Source organism: Sarcophilus harrisii, chromosome 2 (genome assembly GCF_902635505.1).
Source record: "Sarcophilus harrisii chromosome 2, mSarHar1.11, whole genome shotgun sequence".
Classification (NCBI taxonomy): domain Eukaryota; kingdom Metazoa; phylum Chordata; class Mammalia; order Dasyuromorphia; family Dasyuridae; genus Sarcophilus; species Sarcophilus harrisii.
This window is the reverse complement of record NC_045427.1, coordinates 479,589,540-479,613,626: the sequence shown is the minus strand read 5'-3', so window position 1 is coordinate 479,613,626 and position 24,087 is coordinate 479,589,540. Positions and strand designations below refer to the sequence as shown.

The 24,087-nt window shown below is 42.9% G+C and overlaps 1 protein-coding gene across 2 annotated transcripts in view; it reads right to left on the bottom strand.

Annotated features, from left to right (window-relative positions):
• Positions 1-774: 774 nt before the first annotated feature.
• CERCAM (cerebral endothelial cell adhesion molecule) overlaps positions 775-24,087 on the bottom strand; it is a 38,486-nt gene continuing 15,173 nt past the window's right edge. Inside the window, exons 4-18 of one of the 2 annotated variants that reach the window (XM_031954742.1) lie at positions 21,893-22,049; positions 16,705-16,895; positions 15,299-16,604; positions 12,177-12,287; positions 10,437-10,554; positions 10,061-10,195; positions 9,642-9,846; positions 9,044-9,163; positions 8,112-8,188; positions 7,564-7,670; positions 7,267-7,399; positions 4,333-4,460; positions 3,908-4,111; positions 3,485-3,742; positions 775-3,287 (exon numbers count right to left, since the gene is read on the bottom strand). In XM_031954742.1, the coding sequence (XP_031810602.1) occupies positions 3,493-3,742; positions 3,908-4,111; positions 4,333-4,460; positions 7,267-7,399; positions 7,564-7,670; positions 8,112-8,188; positions 9,044-9,163; positions 9,642-9,846; positions 10,061-10,195; positions 10,437-10,554; positions 12,177-12,287; positions 15,299-15,492 (1,782 nt within the window). In that variant the 5' untranslated portion in view covers positions 15,493-16,604; positions 16,705-16,895; positions 21,893-22,049 and the 3' untranslated portion in view covers positions 775-3,287; positions 3,485-3,492. The remainder of the gene's footprint in view (positions 3,288-3,484; positions 3,743-3,907; positions 4,112-4,332; positions 4,461-7,266; positions 7,400-7,563; positions 7,671-8,111; positions 8,189-9,043; positions 9,164-9,641; positions 9,847-10,060; positions 10,196-10,436; positions 10,555-12,176; positions 12,288-15,298; positions 16,605-16,704; positions 16,896-21,892; positions 22,050-24,087) is intronic. The other variant, XM_031954743.1, reaches the window with a different exon arrangement.

The window sequence follows — 24,087 nt, the reverse complement described above, 5'->3', positions numbered from 1 at the left end:
ATGAAACTTTTATCAGAGAAACTCGCTGCAAATATTTTCTCCCTGGTTTCTTATTTCTCTTCTCATTTTAGATGCACTGGTTTTATTTGTTAAACAAAAACAATTGTTAAATTAACAATTTAAACTTAAGACTTTTAAATTTTTTTGTAATCGAAATTTTTGCACCTCTTAGAAACTTCTCTATCTCATTTGGTCTTTATAGATCTCCTGGGTAATTTCTTCTAAACATTTCTAATTTAGTTATGATAAAGAACAACAAAATCATAAAGAGAAAGCACTTTGAAAAACTTTAAAAAAAAGCCAAACCTCTAATTACAATTATCAACTCCTAAAGATCAATGATGGAGTACATTATCTATTTGACATGCGATAGAACTTACGATACAGAATGTGACATACATTTTTATTATAGTTTTTTATTTATAAGATATATGCATGGGTAAATTTTCAGCATTGACAGTTGCAAATCTTTTTGTTCCAACTTTTTCCCTCCTTTCCTCCATCCCTTCCCCCAGATAGCAGGTTGACCAATACATGTTAAATATGTTAAGGTATAAGTTAAATACAATATATGTATACATGGGACATACATTTTTGAACACTGTTAAATGGGCATTTATATTACTTAATTATGCTTTCTTGTTATAAGTTTGTTTTTCCTCTTTGTTTTAATTGGGGGGAATTAATAATGATGATGAAAAAAGAGGGCCATTGAAACATTTTTTAAATGAACAGAATACAATTCAAGAGGAAGCACAGGCAAGTAGTACCATTTTGAAAGTAATGGAAATTATATACTTTTTTTTTTTAATCAAATGGTAAAAAATGGAGATTTACAGTCTATTACAATCCACTTTTTGTCTTCTGACATACAAATGTTTTGCATTTTAGTTTGTACATGTACATATATGTAAGTGTATTGTATATGTGTGTGTATATATATGTATGTATATATATATATAATAAAGTTTTAAAGTGAATATGATTCTTACCTAATTCTAGACTACAATATCAAACCTTGTCAGATTTTGTTCCCTTAACTACAATAGTGTGACCTTAGCTACTCTTTCCGAAGATGGGGGCTTTTTGTCTTCTGACATAAACATAGAAATCCTTTTTTTTTTTTGCATTTTACTTTATATGTGTACATATATGTACACACTATGTAAGTTTATTGTGTGTATATACACATATATAAAATAAATTTTAAAGTGAATGACTCTCACCTAACTCTAGACTGCAATATCAAACCTTGTCACAGATTTTGTTCCCTTAACTACAATAGCATAACCTTTGCTACCCTTTCTGAAGGCAAAATTTCATCCCACAAATCCTCACCAAAGGTTTCAACATGTATAATAATGTAGTACGTAGGGTAGAGAAATTGGCTATGTGTGATGCTCCAGTCAGCTGTTATGCAGGTCAGCAAGTATCAGATACTGGTCCTGGGATAAAGGACTCTCTGTCACTCAGGACCTGGCCTGTCACGAACTCAGCCTGCCCTCTCCCAGGCCCTTAAAGTACAGAGCAGCAGGAGGTCTCTTGTACTCTGACTGAATTTCAGTCTCTTGGGTGATGGGAAGAGCCACCCCACAGCTTTCTCTCCCCATTCATCTGAGAGAGCTCTTTTTGACAGGTAACTATGGTTTCATTACTAAATAGGGGCTCCATACCTCTTTTTCTCCATGTTTGAGTCTTTTCTCCACAGAGCTGAATGGATGAGTAGAGCTTTCCCCTCGTAATTAATCATACAACCAAGAGGACTTGGAGCTCGGGCTGGAATGGTCATGCTGCTTAATTATATACTATTTTTAAAAAATTACTGCGCTCCATTCAGCTACTGCCTTGACTGTGACATTGGGCAAGCTTTCTCTTCCTTAGCTTCTACATTAGTGAACTCCAAGGTACCTTCATGCTTCAGCACCATCCCAAAATTCTTTCTTGCTTTTCAGATGCCAAAGGTGTTGGTAACGCCCAACACCATTAGTTGGTGCCAGAGACCACCCCTTGCCTCCTTCTGCTAGGGTCAAATGTGTAAATAACACTCCCCAACTTTTTTTTTTCTGAGACAATTGGGGTTGTGACTTTCCCAGGGTCACACAGCTAGGAAGTGTTAAATGTCTGAAGTCAGATTTGACCTCAGGTCCTCCTGTCTTTAGGGCTGGTACTTTGTCCGCTGCATTACCTAGCTACCCCTATGTCCCTAGCTTTTAAGACAATTGTCAGCCAGAGTTTCTGAGCTGGTGCAATGAAACCCACACACAACCTTTAGTTAGTAATTTCTCTGAAGAAAAGGACTGGCTTGTCTGGACAAGTAGCCTGAGATATGGAAAGGGCCTGGGACAGAAGGTTAAGATATCTGGGTTTTACTTCTAGCTTTGCTACCAACTCTTAGGGTGACCATGACTTCCTTGGACCTCAGTTTCCTCATCTGCTAAATGGAGTTAAGCATTATTATTCTTCTTTTAGAGTCACAGATCCAATATACATATGATGAGGCAGGGGCAAAGTTTAAAGTGCAAAACAAATATTTATTTATTGCAAGCCACCAGGTCTGGCCTGGATCCTCCTCTATATTCCAGGAATTTGTCCTCTCATCTTGGCTGCTGGTATAATCAGAAAGCTGCAAAGAGTTCATTCAGTCTTGCTACTGTTAATAACCTCCTGATCAGGGGTGACAGCCTCAGTAAAGATTTCCTCCTGCTGCCTAGTGATAATGGGGGGCTCAGTTGCCAACCTGAGATTCCTAGTCCTTTTTTTCCCTCTTCAGCCTGGAAGATTTCCAAATTTCATTCCTTTCCTTAGCCCTAACTTCAGAGGAAAAGGGATGCAGGATGGAGGTAGGGTAAGAGAGGTAAAACAGACAATAGGACATAGGTTCTAGCAGGTCAGCCAAGAATTCTAGGGTCTCTCCCTTCCTGCCATAGACACACACTGTTAGGGAAATCCTAGATCATTGTAACTAAATTAGTGTATATGTTACCTTGAGAGAGACTCCCAGGCCTTCAGTTCCCACCTACCCTCTGTATAAAATGAGCTGACTGATAGACCCCTTGCCTTAGCACCTTTGTGGAGAAGGGAAATGGTTTGCTGTAGTTTGGGGGAATAGGAGTGGGGAATCACAGTGGTAATGGTCCTGGTTTTTGCAGGTAAAGAAACGCCAAAATGAACAGCAACGATCTCTCCAATGGACTTAGGGAAACCAGTTTCTTCCAGCTCTCCCTGGCTCCTGGTTGGAGATCCCCATGTCTCCTCTGGAGGTTCATTCTTTGATCCACAGATAAAACCTAAGAGATGAGAGAGGAAAAACCAAAAGGAAAAAGAGACAAATACAAAACCAGAGAGAGAGAGACAGACAGAGGAAGTGAAAGACAAAAAGTCACGTATAAAAGCCCTGATGCCCAAGAAGGCAGGAGAGTTTTGGCTACAGGAACAGAGAATGTAGTGCCCCAGAGCCTCCCCTCCAGTTCTCCCTCTTGCTTACCCCCAGCACTAGAGCTCATCGTGAGAAGTGGAATGGAGGCTGTGTCCACTGCTGCCCACCCTGTCCAGCCTCGGGTCCCTCAGGGTCTTCCGAGAGCCATTCCAACCCGTGACCTGAGTGTCATCGTCCCAGATGGTGGATGTCTCTGTGTCGCTCAGCCACTGGGCGTCCCCCGCGTAATGGGTGGGAAAAGCAAGCAGGGGCCTCACAGCAAAAGCTCTCAGATCCCGGGGGGAGAAGTGCTTCTTGTAGTCTTCACTGCAGGAGAGAGGTGGCATGGACCCTGGTGAGGCTTCCCTCCTGTGCAGCCAGGCCCTGCTCTGAGCCCAGGAAGGAAAAGCCAGCCGCCTAGCACGCAGAGGAGAGCCCCCGAGCAAAGGGTGTTCCTCCGTCTCCAGCCCAGCCCCCACTCCTGAGTCTCACTTTGGGTGTCGGTCGTACATGATGGGCAGGAACTCATCCACCGGCAGCATCCTGCCCAGAGGCTGGGCCTCCAGCAGCTTCCGAGCACCGCTGAGGGACAGCGCGTAGGCCAGAGTCCAGTAGGAGTAGTTGGCCACCACGAGGTGGCGCACTCCCTCCACAGCCGGCTCCTCCTCCCAGGTAACTTGCTTGCGCCCCAGGTAACTAGAGAGACCCAGATAATCACAGAAAGTTCCCCCTCCAAGCATCGCCTCCCCACTCTGGCTAAGTCTTCCCAGCGCTATCCAGGGCAAGCTCAGAGGGCTGCCTGGAAAGGAAGGAGCCTGGCTGGTTAAAGGGCCTTGTTCCAACTTGGCCCCAGCAGTTTTCTGCCAGGAAAGGTCCTCCCCTCCCCACCTCACCTCGTCCCCGGCCCCAAAATTTACATCAGGTCCCACTGCAGCTGCTCCTGAGCCACCTCCTCCATCAGCCGCTCCAGCCGCTGCCTGAAGCCGGACTCAAAGCGCACGTCGTCCTCAAACACCACCACCCGCTCCAGGCCCCGGGTGACCATCTGTACATACAGGGAAGGAGGGGTCCACCTTCAAAGCCTGAGGACCCCCCACCTTCTCCCGCACACTCATCGCCTCGAGCTTCTAGAGGCATTGTCTCCCCTGTACCTCGGCTTCCCCACTCAAGAACTCCAAAAACCAATTCAAACCTACAAAAAGCCTTCCCTGATCCTCCCAGATAGAACACAATCTCTTCCTTCTCTGAAATCTTAAAACATTTTATTCCTCCTCACAGATGTAACACATTCTACCTCGTTTGTCCATCTCTTAAATCCTCTACCTCGTATTTTGGGGGGTACCATCTAAGGCCAGACAGATTTTCGTTAACAGAAGTCCCAAAGGTGCTCTCCCCCCAGGACAATCATTCCTTAAGCAACTTTGTATGCAGAGCATGTGCCAGCAGATACAAAATTGAGGTAAGACAAATTCCCATCTTTATGAAACTGTAGGGATACAAAGTGTCCCAAAAGTCTTAGCACAGTTTCGAGACTTGGGATAACCTCTCTTCTTCCAATAAAACATCAGCTCCTCAAGAGCAGGAATTGTTCTTTCTGCCTCTGTCTGTCTGTCTGTCTCTGTCTCTCTGCCTCTCTCTGTCTCCCTCTTTCTCTGACTCTTCTCTTTAAATCTTTGTACCCACAATGACTAGCACAGTACCTGGCACATAGAGAGCACATCATAAGTGCTTGCTGACTGACTGAAAATAGAGGACCATGAAACACACATGAATCACTATGATTCCTATTTCCGAGAGTTCTGGAATTACTGACTTGCACAAGGGGATTCAGGGAAAGCTTGGTTGAAGGAGAAACCATCTGAGTTGGACTTCAAAGGCTGCAAAGCAGGAAGGCATCCACAGGCCCGTAAGATAATAAATAGGCTTGTGGCATGAGGAAGAGACTGATCAAAGAGAACGGAGATGAGAAAGTCTAGAATGAGTCTGAGAAACTAAGAGGGTCCAGTCTGGCTGCAGCTTGATGAGGAAACTTGAAAAAGGAGCTTGAGAGAGTAGAGGCAGGAAACCTTGTTAGGTGAATTAGGCATCAGTGGGAATAGAGAGAAAGGGACAGATTCAGCAGATGTTACAGAGACAGTCTTTGGCACAAACAAAGGCATATCACTAAAGATATGCCCTTTTGGTGGTATGCCCTATTAATAAATTACATTATACTTAGAAAACAAATTCTTTTTATTTATTGTTTAAATTTCCCCTGTGACAATTAGTGGCAGTGGTGGGACAGGAAAGAAGAGCTCCATACCCCAGATCTTTACTAAAAACCTCCTTCTGATTTTATAGGGCCCAAGTAGAAAAACTCTCATAAGAGGAGAGCTTCCTGTTGAGGGATCTATGGTTGTGGATTGACTCTTCCTAGTCATAACAGTCAGATCTTCTCCAAGAAAAGTGAGTGACTTAATCATCTTGTATGTTTAGTTTTTTAAGTTGTTTTGTGTCCTAATTTATATTAGAAGCTTTATGTTATAAAATTTGGAAATATTTGGCAATTAGGTACCATTTCCTGGGTCATCCTTGGCAGGAAATCAATTCATTTCTCAAAGAAAATCAGGAGAAGCTAATTAACTCCATGAATAGCGTGCCAGGCCTGGAGTCCAGTTCAAATCAGACACTTCCTAACTGTGTGACCCTGAGCAAGTAACTTAAACCTATTTGCTTCAGTTCAGTGAGCTGGACAAGGAAATGGTAGATCACTCCAGCATTTTTTCGAAGAAAACCCCAAATGGGTCACCAAGAGTTGGACATTATTGAAATGGCTAAACAACAACATGAAGGCAGAATTGACACACGTGGTAACAGAATGGACAGAAGGGACAGAGATGGGGAGGAGAGATCTAAGAGTACCTGCAAGCCCAAACAAAAGAAACTGATAAAAGATGAGAGCCACAAGTCAAAAGTAAGAGCACAGTTAGAGGGAAAGGCAATGAGCACGGTTTTAGACAGGTTGCCTCTGAGCTGCTAGTGGGATATCCAAGTGGAGATATTTAGCAGGCAGTTTGGAGATAAAAGTCTGAAGCTCAGAAGGGAAATCAATCCTCACAATAGAGGTTAGAGAGTACTCTATATAGCTGAAACTAGGAATTGGACTGGCAAAGGAGACAGACTCAATACAGCAAAGAAGAATAAGAATAGACTGTTGGGAGGAGGAAACATGCTTTAAAAGGCCGAGGAGAGGATAAGGAGCCAGAGGAAGGCTTTCTAAAGGAAAAAAAAATAATTGGAGAGGGATAACCAAGGCCATGATGACTCTCAAAGTGAGTGAGGAAAAATATCTAGAGGGTATGGTAAATGATATGAAATACTAAAAGGAGGCTAGAGAGCTTAATAGACTATTCATTTGGGGGACTGGTAGACTACTAAGCTCAGAGGCAGCAATTTTGATAAAGAAATGGGGCCAGAAACCAGATCACAAAGGGATGGGATTAGATTGATTAGGAACAGCAAAGAAACTTCCAGCATAGACTAGTTTGAAAAGTGGCAGAGAAAGGGAGGAAATGGGAGGGTGGCTGGATAGAACAGAAGAATGGAGGGATAGCTTTGGGGGAATTGAAGAAACCTGGACTTATATGTAGACAGGAGACAGAAAGATTGAAGATATAAGAGAGGAAATTGGTGGCTACTAGAACAAGGTATTACAGAAGGCCAAAGGTAGTGAAAGATCAAAGGCAGTGATGGAGAGATAATCCCAGGGATGTTTTCCCTATGACTAGAGAAAAGAACATTGTACATTTAGTTAACATTTGTAGAGTTGAACACTTCTCCCTGTCCTGGTTTCTCTAGGCCTATGTCCTCACCTCCTCCCAGATGGAGTAGTGGCTGAGGAAACAGCCCACCTCTCCCTTGGTCAATGTGCGGCCAGAATAGGGGTCATAGTATCCAGGAAGAAGGTCCACACCCAGGCTTTTGATGGAGCTGCTATTGAGTGCTCTGTAGGAAGATATGGAGGGGACTGGCTTGGGTTTCAAGTCATCCCCTCCCTGAACATCCATCCGGGTCCTCACATCTGAAACAAGTTCCTCTCCCCTTTCATCAACGACTCAGAGGTCAGTTATAGCCCTTTTTCTGGAGACCAACCAAGTCAGGGTTCTCACCTGCCATCTACAGCTTCCAGTACCCGTCCAGCAATCTCCATCTCCCACAGGGAGCTCAGCATCCGTTCTCGGCGTTCGGGCCGACGGGCTAGGCTAATGACAAAAACCTTAGGAAACAGAACTAGTGAGCATCATCTCTCTGTCTCATGCATCTTTAATCTCTCTTTTTCAATATTAATCAATCAATAAACATTTATTAAGTGCCTACTATGTGCTAAATTTAGAGATACAAAGAGAGGCAAAAAATAGTATTTATTCTCAAGGACTTACAATCTAATCTAATCTATTTCTGTCTGCAAGGGCACTCAGGAGGTATAGTTAAGTAGTACAATGGATAGAGTACAGACCCTGGATCCAGGAGGACCTGAATTCAAATGTGGCCTCAGACACTTGACACTAACTAGCTCTGTGATCCTAAGAAAGTCATTTAACCCTGCCTGGCCAAAAAACAAAGAAAAACCAAATGTACTCAGGAATGAAGGCTCAAGGAAGGAAATTCATCCAAGCCCCTCCCTCCCTCTCCACCCCGGGACCTGTAGGACACATACCTCATCAAACCCCATCTTGTTGGGTCTTTTGGGGGACAGGAACACATGGGCTGAAGGCTGCATAGGTGGGCCATCCACTGTGATGAAAAAATCCACCCCCAGAATCAGGTCATGAATTTAGCCTTAGTTCCTTCTGGTCCTTAGTCACTTTACTTCCTTCCCTCTAAACCTCCCATTCCATAGGATAAATTAGAAGAAACCTTAGAGATCATCTAATCCAACCCTATTATTTTATAATGGTAAATGACTGAATTCGTGTCACAGTAAAGTAGGGTCTCAAACTGAAACCAGGGCAACTGAGACATGGGGGGAGAGATTTTAAGGGTAAGTTAGAGACCCACTATCTTCTCTTCTATTTCAGAAAGAGTTCAGGACTGGGCAACAGTAAGTCTGGGCTCTGGTTCTACTTCCTCTGTCTGGACCTTATTTTCTTTAACTGTAAAATGAGGGAGTTGGCATGAAAGGTTTCTAAGATTATTCCAATTCTGACAGCCCAAGATGCTTGCTGGGTGGCACTGGCTGCTTGGCCCAGGGCTCTGGATTTACTGGAATGAAGAGAGAGCAGAATTCTGAAATAGTGTAGAAGGTCTGAGATATTACAGTAAAGCTACAAGTAGAGAACCAGCTATCATGGATAAATAATTAAATCTCTCTGAGTCTCAGTTTTTTTATCTGTAAAATGGGGGCTTAAACAAGGTGACCTCTGAAATTCCTTCTAGTTGTGAACTACTATCCTACAGTCCTGGGTCCTATACCAAGAACAAGAGTATGTAGAGACTGGGAAAGGGCTAGCACTAAAATCCAGGGAAGGAAGACAGGAAGGGGAGAGGAAAGACAAAGCATGGATAAATGTGGAGAAGAAATGCATTGTCAGTGAAGTTTCCTTCACTGACAGAGAAGGTGCTGCCTCCCATAGCCCAATACTTATTCACCTAGGGCTTCCAAGATTAGATGGACAAAGTTGATTTTCTCATCCTCCAACCCCTGGTGTGATTTGACTGGAACATTCATGTAACCGAATCGATGTTGGTTGCAAACATGGACTGAGACACCTGGAAGGATGAGGCAAAGTAGAGGGGAAGAGAATCAAAGAATCTCAAAGTACTAAAGGTATCTCCCTTCTTCAGCTCTACCTACCCTTTAGCTTGATCTCTTCCCTACTAGCAGGATGCAAAAAGTAAGTAAAAGTCCTCCTCATACTCCCATCCCAGCTTCCCAGGGAAGACTTCAAATTCCTTTATGGCCTCCCCATTCCATGAATCTATATTCTAATATTTTGTGGTCTCAAGTCCCTCCCAGCTTTTATATTCAATGTTCTAAACTTCATTCTAGCTCTAACATTCTGTGTTCTAAGATCTCTTCCTACTCTAATACTTTATATTCTAAGGTCCCTTTCAGCTCTAACACTCTAGGTTCTAATGTATCTTCTATCTGTAATACTCTATATTCTAGGCTCCTTCTAGCTTTGACATTCTGTTCTAGGTTCTCATCTAGATCTAACATTCCATGATTCCAAGCCCAATCACTCACCTGCAGCCTGGCAAGAATAAGCAAAAACGATAATGTCATCAAAGGGCCATGTATAGTTGGGATGGGGAGGATGGAAGGCCAGTTGGTCAACTCCCTTGCCCCGAAGGGCTAGCAAGAAGGCAGAGTGTACCATGGGCACTTGGAAACAGCCCTGACGCTGTCGATTTTTGGTAGGAAAGTAATCTGTTGTTCTTCGGTAATAACCCTAAGGGGGAAAAGGGGGACCAGGAATGTTGGGGGGTTGCCAGGCTCTTCCCCTTTCCCCCATCAGGTTCTACATTTCCATATCATCCACCCTTGCCATTATGACTAGACACTTTCTTGGAAGAATCTACTCCAGTCTCAATACCCCAACTCCATTCAAATCAGGTTAGAAGTTTGCTCCTGAGTCTCAAAACATATTAGGTTTAGGACCTCACCTGTGGGGTGATCCCACACCAGAAGTTGGAGTAATAAGTCTGGGAGTCCAGCATAGGGGCTACAACTGGTAGACCCTCCCCAATCAGGAACTTCAAGGTTTGATTGTTGGTTAGGATATTGTCCGTGTCTGCAAACTAGGGGTGAACAAGACAGGATTAGTCATGGACCAGTCAGTCTCTGGCAGGGCCAACCAAGGAATATCCCTACCAGTTCCTCTGGGGCCCAGAGTAGATACAGGACCTTTCTTGGAGTTTCTGGTATGCTCTGGGGAAGTGATAGAGTGACTGGATCAGGGATATGACCCATTGAAACTGAGTGGCATCCCTGAAATTTTGTAGGCCAAATGGTCAGGATAAATGATGGAGACTCTCTTACCAGGATATAATCAGCTCCCCAAGCTCGTGCAAAGTCCAAAGCTTCTTGTTTCAGCTCCATGAGGAACTGGTGGCGTTCCTTGGTCCACTGTTTGGGACTCTCTTCATCTGGGTACAACCTGTACCAAAGATCAAATCAGGTCAAAGATCAAAAACCAGAACACTGCCTCAGGGAAAGTGGCCTTATCACTCCTTGGGATTGCTGATCTGGGAGTCCAAGGACCTGGGGTCTAGAGTTATAATTTTCCTACTTACCAACTATATGACCTTGAGCAAGAGAGTTGTCTCTCATCCCTTTAGTTTAAGATTTGGAATTGTATTAAAATGCAAATTTTAATTTGTAAGAGACTCACTTTACTTTCTAGAAGTCATTGGTAGATTAGTACAAATAAATTCACTGGAGCCTGTCATGCCCTTCCATGCCCTGAGTTTGGGTTAGGAAGAGAAATCATTCATTCATTAAACAGTGCCTAATATATGAGAGCTTGGTAAGATAAAAAGTTAGGTAAGGAACAGAGTCCCCAGATTAAGTCCAGCCTACTAACCTCTAAACCATCTGTCTTCTGGGATGAATTACACTCAACACTACTGTCTCCTTATTTGGTTGTTGTTGATCCCATTTGGGGTTTTCTTGGCAAAATTAGAATAGCTTGCCATTTCTTTCTCCATCTCATTTTATAGAATAGAAATTGAAACAAATAGGGTTAAGTGACTTGCCCAGGATCATATAGCTAGTGTCTGAGGCTGGATTGGAATTCAGATCCTCCTTATTTCAGACCCAGGAGCTCTATTGACTGTACCACCTGGAAAGTCCCTGATAATAAAAATAGGAAGGAATTTCAAATTATCATAACTAAAAAAGGACTTAGGATCATCAAGTCCAAGCCCATCAGTTTTAGAAGAAAAATGAAGAAAACTTGGACACTAGGGAGAGGTAAGTAAACTAAAATTCCTGGAGAAATGATTCAGGGACCTTAATGGACCATAAGCTTGCTAAAAGGAAATACTTTTTATTAATTAGAGGTAGATGGAGTGGGGAAAAGACCTATAACCAAGGCTGGGGATGGAAAAGTTAAGCTTTTCAACTTATATTTTTGTTAGGGCTGACCTATCCTAAAGCCCAGCTCCTTTCACAACTGTCTTTAGTTCAGAATAGGCTTTCATACAGAAAGAGCTCTCAGACTCTTCCTGTGAACTACAAATGACATTGTCTTACATCCCTTCCCCTGGGTCCATATTAATTCCCATTCCATATTCCATGTTTGCAAATTCATTCTATATTACTTCCCTTCATACATGCTTACATTCCAGTTAAGCTTTCTAACAGCCATTCCCTTGACTTAATGTTTTCCTTACAATGGATATTCTACCTCCCACGACTACATCTTCACACAGGCTTGCTCTCCATATCTGGAATGTTCTCCCTTCTTACCTCTCTGCCTCTTAGAATCCTGAGCTTCCTCTTAGTTCCTTAGTTCAGATACAGCACACCATGGGGCTTGGCCATAGGTTTTTCTATATAATCTTTTTCTGTTTTTTTTTTTCATTTATGAATGCTCTTTCCCTAAATTGTTTTGCTGATTCTTGAATACCAGTTGTATCCACCAGTAAAATAAGCAGGTACAAGAGTTTCATTTTTGTATTTGTCTTTGTATTCCTATTTTGTCTTTGTATTCCTAACCTAGCACAAAGTTAAATTCAATTAATTTGAACTGAATCTCTGATCCCCAACTCCACCTACCTTGGCTCGCCTTCAGGTCGCCACACCACTTCTGCATAGTCCTTACCCACAGCAGTCAGCCACTCTTGAAGTATCTCTGTCGTATTGTCCACATTATGATCTGTGGCACACCTGTGGTCAGAGTCGTCATGAGGAAGGGAAAAGACTGAGTGACCTGTGATCTGGGCACAGGTATAGAGCTGGCTCGGTGAGAAAGATTAGACAGCAACCCGAACTCCTCAAATGAGGACTGAATCCCATATCCTGTGCCAGACCTGTCCAGTTATATTCCACACAAGGACTGACTGTTTTCAAGGCAAGGATATCTGAGAAGAGCTCTAACCAAGGCACAGCTAGAGACACTTTGTTCAAGGGCACTGACAAAACTTTCAGTCCTTCAGCAATAGTTAAAAAAATTCAGCTTATCATCTAATTTGTAAAATAATCATTGCTGTTCATTCATATTCAGTTTTCCATAAGACCATTTTGGGTTTTCTTACTAATGATACTGGAATGATTTGCCATTTCCTTCTCCAGCTTATTTACAGAAGAGTAAACTGAGGCAAATAGTGACTTGCCCCAGATTACCTAGCTAGGAATTGTCTGATGCTGGATTTGAATTTAGGTCCTCCTGACTCTTGGGCTGATGCTCTTATCTTTTGGGCCACGTAGCTGCATTGAAAATATTTCAATTTATAGGGGGAAAGCTATATATAAACTGCAAAGTGAAATAAATAGAACCAGGAAAACTATATGTGTAATGTATATAAAAAGAACAACAAAATAATCAGAACTGAATGCTATACAAAACCCAAGTTTTGCCACTAAAAAGACATAAAACTATGTACCTCCTCCCCTGATTTGTAGAGGTTGTAGAGGTAGAAGGCTATGGATGTGGAGCACTGTATATAACATCAAACTTTTGTGATACTTTGGTTAGTTTTGATGAACTTTTTATTTTTGGGTATATGATTGAGCTTTCTGGAAGGAGGAATATAGAGCCTATCCCAAAAATCTTAGTGTAGGTACAAATCCTAATAACTTAAGCTCTACTAGTTTAAATCTGCACCAAGACTTTCAGGAAACCCTCTATTGGGAAATATAGGTGATATAAAATAAAATAACAAAATAGAAAGCCATGAGATGATGACACCTTTAGAGGTATCCTTAAGCTAGCTGCTTTGATCTTTATTCCATCCCCAAAGTGACTTCCTCAGCAGCTGCTTCACGATGCCTCCAGAGCCTCTGCTTCAACTTCCCTCACTTGAAACAAAGTTTCATGCAGTTTATCTTGGGCACAAAAAAATTGCAAATTCTGGCTCAGAAGTTAAGTCATCTGAGCTAACTAAATTGTGTCTGGGGGGGGGGGAATAAACATATATATAGAATCCTGTTTGCAATTAAGGAAACAGCTCAGAGAGAACTATTGACTAGCCCTAATTATAGAGGTATTACATGGTAAAGCCTAAATGTGACCCCAAGTCATCTAAGTCCAAACCTTGGACTCTCTCCCAAGTAAAACACTGCCTCCATCTAGAGATACAGTGGAAAGAAATGAGTTTGGGCATCAGCTCTTTCACAACTCTTTCACAAACTTAAAAAGTAATCATATCACTTTCCCTCTCTGGGACTCAGTTTCCCTATCTGCTACAAAAGGGACAGTATTGCTCTCCTTGGTTGATGAGTTTTAAATGATCTCATACTTAGTGAAAGATTTCCAGAAGTTCAAGGAGTGGGAGATGTGGGGAGGCAAGGGAGAGATTCTTGAGCAGTGAGACAGAGAGCTGGCCCCTGATTCAGTGGTAACTTGGGTCACAGTCTCCAGATCTAGAAACAGGGAAGAATGACCACTTCCACGGATCCCCTTGTCACAAGCTCCCAAACTCATAGGGAAAGAGGACAAAGCAGTTTTAAACAATTAACAATAAAAGCACTGTGGTAAGTTAAAGATGGCATTAGAGTTAGGGAAGACTTTAGCTTCTCTCTACTGAGGGGAATGGGGCAAATTTAAACAAAACCCCGGGTTATAAATGTTCCTGTTCCTTTAAAGAGCAGACTTGAGAGCAAACGTGTCATTCTAAGCTAGGGGTGGGGACCAACTCTCTGGGCCCAAAATTGTGGGAATTGTGGGAGACCTCACTTGGTCACCAGTCCACACCACCCCTCACCGGCCAAGGGCAGGAGGTTACAGGGGGAGTCAGTCATTTCACCCTGTCCAATCCAGCCCTCCCTTCCCCACCAGGTCTTGTCCCTTCACCGATTTCCATAGAAGGGGGAGGGGAGGCCCTCTGGGTTCCAGGGTGTGTCCTCTGCTACCCTCCCTCGGCTGTTTCAGGGCTCAGAGTATTTCTCTATGGGAGAGCCTGAGAAATTAACCTAACCTAACTGGGATATCCTTTGATCCCCTTCCTTTTGACCCAGATCTTTAAAGTAAGGGCAGGTATCTCGCGCCATCCCCAAAAGGAGAAATTGTATGAGACGAGAAGGTGTGGTAAAAATGGCATTGGACTTGATCAGATCCCATATTCAGAGAAGATGTGGAAAAGGGGTAAAATTCTCCACCAGAGTTGTCTAGAGCTCAAGATGCCAGCAGCCTGAGGAAATCCCATAGCTTCTTTTCCACAAGTCTAACCAAGTCCAGTTGGGGAAAGACAGCAAGCAGTCAGCTGTACCCCCTCTACTCGACCAGATCCAACCACAGGTCCTGGGAGAGCAAATAAGGCTGGAATGAGAAAGGAGGGAATGGAAGTGCTTGTAAGGGAAAAGAAGAGAGGATGGATCCACATCTGGGTGGATATAAAGAAAGGGCTTTAATGAGTAGGTAGGGAACGCCACGAGAGTGAGGGGGAAAGGAAAGGGGTGAGGGTGAAGGAGAAAATTCCCAGAAAGGGGGAAGAGAGGCGGCCAAGAAGATGGTGGAGACGCCAGCTCAGGCGCAGGGTCCCGGGGCCCAGGCCCAACTGGGGTGGGAAGTGGGGAATGGTGGGGAGCCCCGTGGTCTGAAGAACCTCCAGGACTGGGGATGGGGCACAGAGCGACGGTTCCACGACACGGGCGATAGTGTCCTGAGAAAACAAGCTCTGGAGGAGAGCTAAAGGAGGGACTGTGAGTTGGGGGCAGGGAGGCTCCCCGGGGTCTCTCACCAGAGGGCAAGGCGGGCCCGGGGGTAGTCCAGCCGCTCCAGAGCCCCGAGGTAGTATGGCAGGGAGTATCCGGCGTTGCGAGCCAGCACGGCGATGACCACGGCTGGAAGCGGGGGCTCCGAGGACCCCCAGGAGGGCCTGCCCCCGAGCAGCTGCAGCAGCAGAAACAGGAGAGCAGAGGGCGGCGGGCGCATGGCAAAACCGGCCACAAGAGCAGCGTTGGCCCCCGGGGCTCGGGGAGCCGAGCCAGGCTGGGGGCCGAGCAGAGCCGGGGAAAGGGGGGAAACCGCGGCTGGAAGCAAGGGGGAACCCGGGGGCGGGATCAGGGGAGGAGCGTCTGGGGGAGGGGCGAGTCCCGGGGCTGGGAAGACCGGTCTAGAGGGAACGGGTTTCCCAGCCCCTCCCGCCTCCAAAGCATCTCTGGCCTTTCTTGGACCTAAATGTCCCAGAGAACCTAAGCCTTCGCGCAGCCGGGGCTCAGAGGCCCCGCCCTGGGCCTTGACCTTGGGGCGTGGCAGAGCCGGTCTCGGGGATGTGGCTCTCGCTGAGCCGCCCCGCCAGGCCCCTCCTTGCCCGGCCTCCGGGCTGCAGACGCTGGGTCCGGCGGGGAGCCAGGGCGTGAGCTGATGGAGCGGTGCGGAGGGGGAGCGGGAGTGGGCGATTCTCAGGCATGGGGCGTTAGAGGCAGAGGCTGTGGGACCGAGGGCAGCGTGAGAGAGCCTTGGAGAACAGCTAGCTGTTTGTTACAGATGAGAGAAACTGAGGCAACTTCCTTCTGATCCCCTGGAGAAGGAAAACGCCAGCTGCTACGCGGGCATCCTGAGCAAACTTTGCCAGAATTCTCCCCAGCCCCTCTTCCTCAGCCCTCTTCACGCCATCTCCTGGTTAAAGACTAAAAAGGCAGGAAATGAGAGAGTGGAATTTGGCAGCTGCGGGGCTCCCAGGCTCTCCTTCCTCCCGTAATGAGAAGGGGCGTGGGGGGAGGCAGGAAAAGAGGCTTGCCCCTGGGGCAGACAGGGGATTCCCCCACCAGTTCGAGGCAGGAGGATCTTGAAAGGAGGGGGGCCGTAAAGGAAGTGGCAGGCGAGGAGACTAAAGGGAAGGGAATAAAGGGTTGGCAAGGTAAATCTCACCTTTTTATTCCTCTAATCCTTCTCCCCCCCAAAGTCTGTGGTCCTCAGATGGGATGGCGATGTCCGGAGGATTACCCGTTCTTTCTTCCTCATTGTGGTCCTTCTGAGCTTCAGGCCAGCATCTCCACCAAGGATAAGAACACACCGATTGTGATGTCCCACAGTCCTTCAACCTGCAACAATTCAAAACCAAACTTTATCTTTTCCCCAAACCTATTCTTTCTTCGTTTCCTTAACTCACAAATTCTCCGGTATTTGTAACCTTGGAATTACCTTTGATTTCCCCCCTTTTCCTCACTTCTCACACATTCAGCACGTCCCGTTAATTCCATCTCTGCCCTTTCTTCTCTCTCCTTCTTGCCACCACCACTCCCTCCGTGGGCCATAGATAGATGGGCCCTGGTTACACCAGTCTGGTTTATTGCAATAATTTGGTGACGTATCCCAATGCCGGGGGCTGACCGCTAGAGGAGAGAGTCAGGGAAGTTTTAGGTTTAAATCCCACTTCAGACACTTGCTAATAGCTGTGTACCTCTAGGCCTCACAATCTCTCTTGTTCTGATTGTAAAAGGAGGAGCTTCGACTCAATGATCTTTTAAATTCTCTTCCCAATCTCTTGTTCTAACAGGTTATGCTGCTTCTATGCTCTCCTCTCCACCCCCATGGCAGAAGGATCTTTCTCATGCATGGATCAGGTGTTGGCATTTTCCTACTAAATAGCCTTTGGTGCCTACTAAGGAAAATTCAAAGTTTGGAGGGTTTTTTGAGCCTTATATTCAAAACCCTCCAGCTTACCTTTATAATAATAATATTTAATATATTGCATTATATAATTAATAATATGTAATCATAATATAATTTTTTACAATACTATTAATAATAATAGCTAAACTGTGCATATATTATCTCTTGATCCTCAGGACAACCCTGTGCAGTAACTGATACTATTCTCTCCAGTTAACAGATAAGGAAACTGAGGCTCAGAGAAATAAAGCAGCTTTAAAGAACCTTACAGCTAGTAGGAGACCTAGGCAAGCCTCCCTACTCCCTACTCCCACCCCAGCACTCTATTCTGCATCCAGCACCCTATAGATAGACATGGCTCACATAAGTCTTATCTACTCAATTCTCATTACAAGTAAATTGAACTGAATGATATTCTATGCCTGTTTCTTATGTCTCCATGAAGTAATCTTCCATTCTTTAAAATTCAGCTTAAACAGCATCACCTCCAGGAAACCTTCTTTGATAGATAAACATAATTGGTAGTGACTTTCCTCCATACAATTTTATTATTTATCACTTTATTTTGTAACCTTACACTCATAAAATCACAGGTCCTGTCCCTATCGCTATCTAATATATTGTTCATGGATTAGAGTATATTCTGGTAATCTGTGTTTTATCACCCCACTTGGATTAAACTTGTTCAGGATAAGGACTGAGTCTACTAAACTCTAGATCTTCTCCAGAAACTAACAAAATACTTTGTACACTGCAGGCATTTAATAAACATGTATTAATTGATGGATGTCACTTTTATCATCATCATCACCATAAACTGCACATGCAATGGTCCTGGTATTCAGGCTTGTGCCTCCTCCTGAATACACTCCTGTGTCATCTATGGTCATTACTGCCATCCTCACACCTTTTCTGTTCATAAGGCTACCGCTCTGATTCAGGATATCCTAACTTCTCTCCCTTAACCACTGTAACAACTTGCCAATTGAATTCCTGCCCTCCAGTCTTTCTACAATATATCCTCTGCATAGATACAACATAATATTCCTAGAGCACAAGTTTAACCATATAATTCTCCTGTTCAATAACCTATAATGGCTCCCTATTATCTCTAGAAGTCTCTCCCTTGCTATTTTAAATCCTTTGTTATCAGGCTCCAGCTTATACTTTTCTAGACTTATTTCAAATTATTCCCCTTTATACTCTGAATTGCAGCCAAACTGGGTTGTTTGCTATTCCCCAGATTTGGCATTCTCTTCTACCTTCTACTTTATTCCTTTGCACAAGCTGTCCCCCATGCCTAGAATGCCCATCTTCCTCACTGCCAACATTAGAATTTCTGGCTTCCATTCTCCAGTTGATAAATGGTCAAAGAATATGAACAGACAATTTTCAGATGAAGAAATGAAAGCCATTTTTAGTCATGTGAAAAAATGCTCTAAATCTGTATTGATTAGAGAAATGCAAATTAATATAACTCTAAGGTACCAATATATAACTCTCAGATTAGCTAAGGTGACAGGAAAAAGATAATGATAAATGTTGGAGGGACATACGGGAATTGGGACATTAATACATTGTTGATGGAGTTGTGAACTGATCTAACCATTCTGGAGAGCAATTTGGAGCTATGCCCAAAGGGCTGTCAAACTGTGCATACCCTTTAATCTAAACAGTTTCATTACTGGGCCTATATTACTAGATTGCTTACTATCAAGGGAAAAGGGAGGGAAGAAAGAGGGAGAAAAACTTGGAACACAAAGAACAGTGTTGAAAACTGTGTCGGCATGTATTTGGAAAAAATAGAGAGCTATTTATAAATTTTAAAAAATGAATTGTTTGAATGAAGTGATTCAGGCCAGATGCAATGGTCTTGTGATGAAGAGAACCATCTGCACCCAAACAGAGAACTTTGGGGACTGAGTATGGATCACAACATAGTTTTTTCACCTCTTTTGTTGTTGTTTGCTTGCATTTTGTTTTCTTTCTCATTTTTTTCCTTTTTTGATCTGATTTTTCTTGTGCAACATGATAATTGTGGAAGTACATATAGAAGAATTGCACATGTTTAAAATATATTGGATTACTTGCCATCTAGGGGACAGAGCGGGGAGAAGGGAAGGGAAAAAATTTGGAACACAAGGTTTTGCAAGGATGAATGTTGAAAATTATGTATATGTTTTGAAAATAAATTGTTTACCATTTAAAAAAATATTCCTAATGCCTAGTATATAATAGGTATTTAATGAATACTTGCTCAATTGCATTGGTGCCTTACCAACAGGTTGGGAAAGAACCTTGGTCTGGGAGTTAGGAAATCTTGGTTTTTCTAGGCCTGGTTTTGTTCTAGACTCATTGTAAATAGTGACACCTCACGTTGATATAGAATAATTTTTAAATGTATAAATGGCTTTTGATCACAAGCCTATGAGGTGGGTAATAAGTCTTGTGTTAATTTAAAATAGTTTAAATGATTATCCTTATTATCTGCATTTCACAGATGAGGAAACTTACCCAAGTTGACATCATGTAGATGAGCTAGAATTTGAACTCAGATCTTCTGAGTCTCAGTTTTCTTATTTGAGGGCAGGGAGGAGAAAAGATTGGATTAAATGATCTCCAAATTTTCTCAATCATTATCTTTCTCCTCAAACTTCTTCCTATTTTCCCTGCATCTGTTGAACCCACAACTATCCTCCAACTACCCAGCTTGGAAACCCTGGGGTCATTCTATATTATTCCTTCTCCTTTCCTCTCCCTCCCTATCCAATCCACTGTCAAATTTTGTGAACTTTATTTTTTCAATATGTCTCACTAGCCACTTCCCCTACTTCAGACCCTTATTAGCTCTCATTTCCTAATTAGTCCAGAGGCAAGACAAAAGTCAAGAGGGCTGGCAATGACTGGAGATGCACTGGATGACCTTATTATCTTGAATGGCTAACCGAGCTCTAAGAGCTCCATAGCTCTTGTTTCTGCTTTCATGGCTCATTGGAACAAATTTTTCACATTTGCTGATGGAAGTCTTTACTTGCTTGCGGGTAGACACCTCCCTAACTCACCAATGGTTACCCTCAACCTGCTTTAACCCAGATGCTGTACATCTTTTCAAAAAGATTTACCAGGGTGTGACCACTGAGTATATTACAGTATCTTGGAGCCACAGATGAGAATGGTGGCAGGAAGATACCAAAAATGGAAAGCCTGGAAAAGGTTCAGCAGCCTTCATATCAGAGGTGCTTGATCTCCCTGAGCAACCCATATATCTCTATATCAAATTGCTTGTTTTATCAATGAAGGAGAAGGGGAGGGAAGAAGAGAATTTAGAACTCAAAAGTTTTTAAATTAATGTTAAAATTTATTTTTATATGTAATTGAAAAAAATTTAAATGTTTTAAAGTACAGTTCTAATCGCGTTGCTTCCCTGCTCAAAAAGCTTCAGATGGTTCCATTAACCATATTAATTCTTTTATTTTGGATGTAAACCCCTTCATATTCTTTTTTTGTCAGATTTTTTTTCATACTACTCCTCTTTCTACACACTTAGTTCCAGCCAAACAGCTCTACTAATTGTGTCCTATGCACAAGATTCCATCTCCTATCTATCTCCAGGGTTTTGGATGTGCTGATTCATCTTTCTTGAAGGCTTAGGCTCCTCATTTTCTGTCTCATGTCATCCCTAGCTTCCTTAAAGGCTTAGCTTCTACCAAAATCCTTCCTGCTTTTCTCAATTGCTAAATCCCTACCCCCAAATAATTTTGTATTTACTTTGTATATGTTCAGTATTTATCTGTATATCCATTTCCCCCACTAGAATATAAATTCCTTGAGGACAGGGTGTCTTTTCACTTTTGTTTCTTTGTCCCCCAGCTTCCAGTGAAGTGCCTGGCACATAGTAGTAAGGTATTTAATAAATGCTTGTTAGATTTAATTGAATTGAATTTCCTGCTGTAATAGTCAATAATTTTTATTGATTTCATGATCAATACTATTGCTCTTTTAAAGGAAAACAGTAGCCTCGATGCTACTCAAGGCAAAAGATCCCAGTATTTAGAACTAAAAGGGTATATTAGGCATTATCTTACAGATATTTTACAGATGAGGAAATTGAAGGCTAGTGAGGTCAAGTGACTTAAGGTCACACTGGCAACAGATATCAGAGGTCCCATCTGAACCTACATCTTTGGTTCTAAATTCAGTGCTGTTTTTCCCCCCACTCCCCTATGCTACATTTAAAATTCAAGGAGGGACGTCTAAAATCCTTAAAATATCTTGCTCTAAATTCTCCACATTAGGAGAGAGCCAGGATGTGAAAATTTCCCCCACAATTGAGTACCCATTTCCCCGGAGATCTGGTTTCTGAAGGAAAGTTCTGACTGGGATACTCTCTGCCTTCCAAAAAAGAAAGATCTCCCTCTTTTGTCTTCCGCAAATCTTTTTTCTACTTCAAGGAATACTGCATTCAGATTCTCCTTTATGGAATTTTGGGGACATGGTGCAGGAAGGCTGAACAGAGGGAAGTAAATGAAGGCCATTGGTTGGTGGAAAGTGAAGAGGAATGGAGACAGAGCAGACTCATTAAAGCCCCATACTTCAAGATTTACTCCCCCACACCATCTGGCTCCAAGTACCTTTATCTCTTGTCATTCTTGGTCACTGCAGGGAGGTAGAGAGAAGAAAATGTGATAGACATGTGGCTGCCTGGAAACGGACTTACCCAGTCATAAGGTCTGAGGCTTTGGGGAGGTGGTGGCAGGTCCAGGAATTCTGGTTTCCAGTTGTTTGTTCCATCCATCCTGCTTCTTATGTTCTCCTGTTCAATTTTGATGGGTCTAGGAGAGGATCAGGTGAGGTCATATTGCTTGACTGAAGCCCTAAAATGAAAAGAATTATGAAAGGGACTGAAGATAGGAGTGGGAAAATGAAAACAAGAAAGGGGCATGGAGAAGAGTTCAGGTCAGCAATAGAAAGTTTTTCTTATAGGTCCCTCATTATTTCCATATTATTTCCCCCATTAGAATGGGAGTTCCTTAATGTCAGGCTTTTATTTTTATTCCTCATACTTAAAACAATAAATGGCACATTGTTGTTGTTGTTGTTGTTGTTGTTCAATCTTGTCTGACTCTTTATGACTCTGTTGGGGGTTTTCTTGGCAAAGATAATAGAATGGTTTGTCATTTCTTTCTCCAATTCCTTTTACAGATTAAGAAACTGAAGCAAACTTGTCCAAGATCACACTGCTAGTAAATATCTGAGGTCAAATTTGAATTCAGGTCTTCCTGGCATTCTATCCACTGTGCCACTTAGCTGCCTTAAATAAATGTTGGTTAGTTGGCTGGTTGATACTCAGAGAGTAACATAAGAAAGTCACATAGATAAACTGATTGTTGTTGACTTTGAAAGACATTGAAAGAAATTCAGTAGCTTACATTTTCTTTGACAAAGCAAAAGTAGCTGTTGTTCCCCCTTCATTTTTGAAGAGGAGCAATGACATCATGGATGATATCTTGACTTGTCTGTGACTTGTATTTAAGTGAGGCAGAGTTGCACAAAGTTTTCAGCCTAATAATTCTTTCTTCCAGAGTTATTGAAGTCCGGTGGTAAAGTCAAACTGACCAGCAAAGCTCCAGGATGTAGTAGATGAATTTGGCATCTTCTGTGTTTGACCAAGCTCTAAACCCTCCACAGGACTTGAGAGTTCAACTGTCTCTCTGGACATTGGACGAATTGTTCTGGTCCACCCATTCCACTAGGGAAGTCTTCTTCCTTGGGATAGACATCCCTTTAATTAACTAATAGGTTTGAGGCCAGTTGGTTACTCTCAATCTGGTTTAGCCTGTGTGCTGAGATGGTTAATGAGATGTGGCTCCTGGGCATACTGTTTTTTTGGAGCCACAGGTAAGAACTGGGTGACAGGTAGATGAGAAGCCCTCAGAAGGGCTCAGCAAGCCCTCACAGCAAAAGGGCTAGTTCTCTCTGAACATCCCATATATCCTGTATACCCCCAAAAGGACCTACTGAAGATTTGGAGTAGCATAATTTATAGGAATGCATTAGGAAAATTGCAGCTTAAGGAATGATTGGAGAAAGGACTGAGGGAAGGGAGACCAGTTCAAAACCTATTACAGCAAGTTAGAAAGAAAAAATGATCCAGACTAGGATGGTTTCAGTAGGAGTGGAGGGAAGGGGCTGGGTCTCAAGATATATTTTAGAGCAAAGGCTTTGGCAGATCTACATATGTGTGGGGTGATGGAGAGGGAAGAGTGAAATATGACTCTAAGGTTACAAGCCTGAAATGCTAAGAAATGGTAATATCATTAACAGAAATAAAGAAGTTAGAGGGAAGGGACAGATTCAGGGAGATGAGATGAGGGAGAGAATGGAATCATGAACTCAGTTTTAGATGTTTAGATGTGTATAGGGTCCAGACCGACATTGAAATAGGGATATCCATAGGGCAACTGGAAATTAAAGAATAAAGTCTTTGAGGGAGGTTGGGATAGAAATATAGATTTGGGAGGCAATTTCACAGAGGTGATAATAGGAGCCATAGAGAGAGAGAAAATAATAGAGAGAAAATAGAGAGAATAGAGAGAAAATAATAGAGAGAGAGAAAAAAAGGAGGTACCTGCAACAGGCTTGGAAAACACCCATGTTTAAGGGATGAGAGGAGCATGAGGAGCCAGCAAAAAGAGACTGAGAAGGAGGATTCAGAAGGAAACCTATGAATGGGTAGGGAATAAGCATTTATATAGCACTTAGACCATACATAGTAAGAACTATGTAAATGTTAGTTTATCATTATTATTATTAATATGCCAGTGCTTTTTCCAAATATTATCTCATTTGAACTTTACAACAGCATTACCTCATAGAGTAGCGAGGTCATTATCACCATTTTGCAGTTGAGGA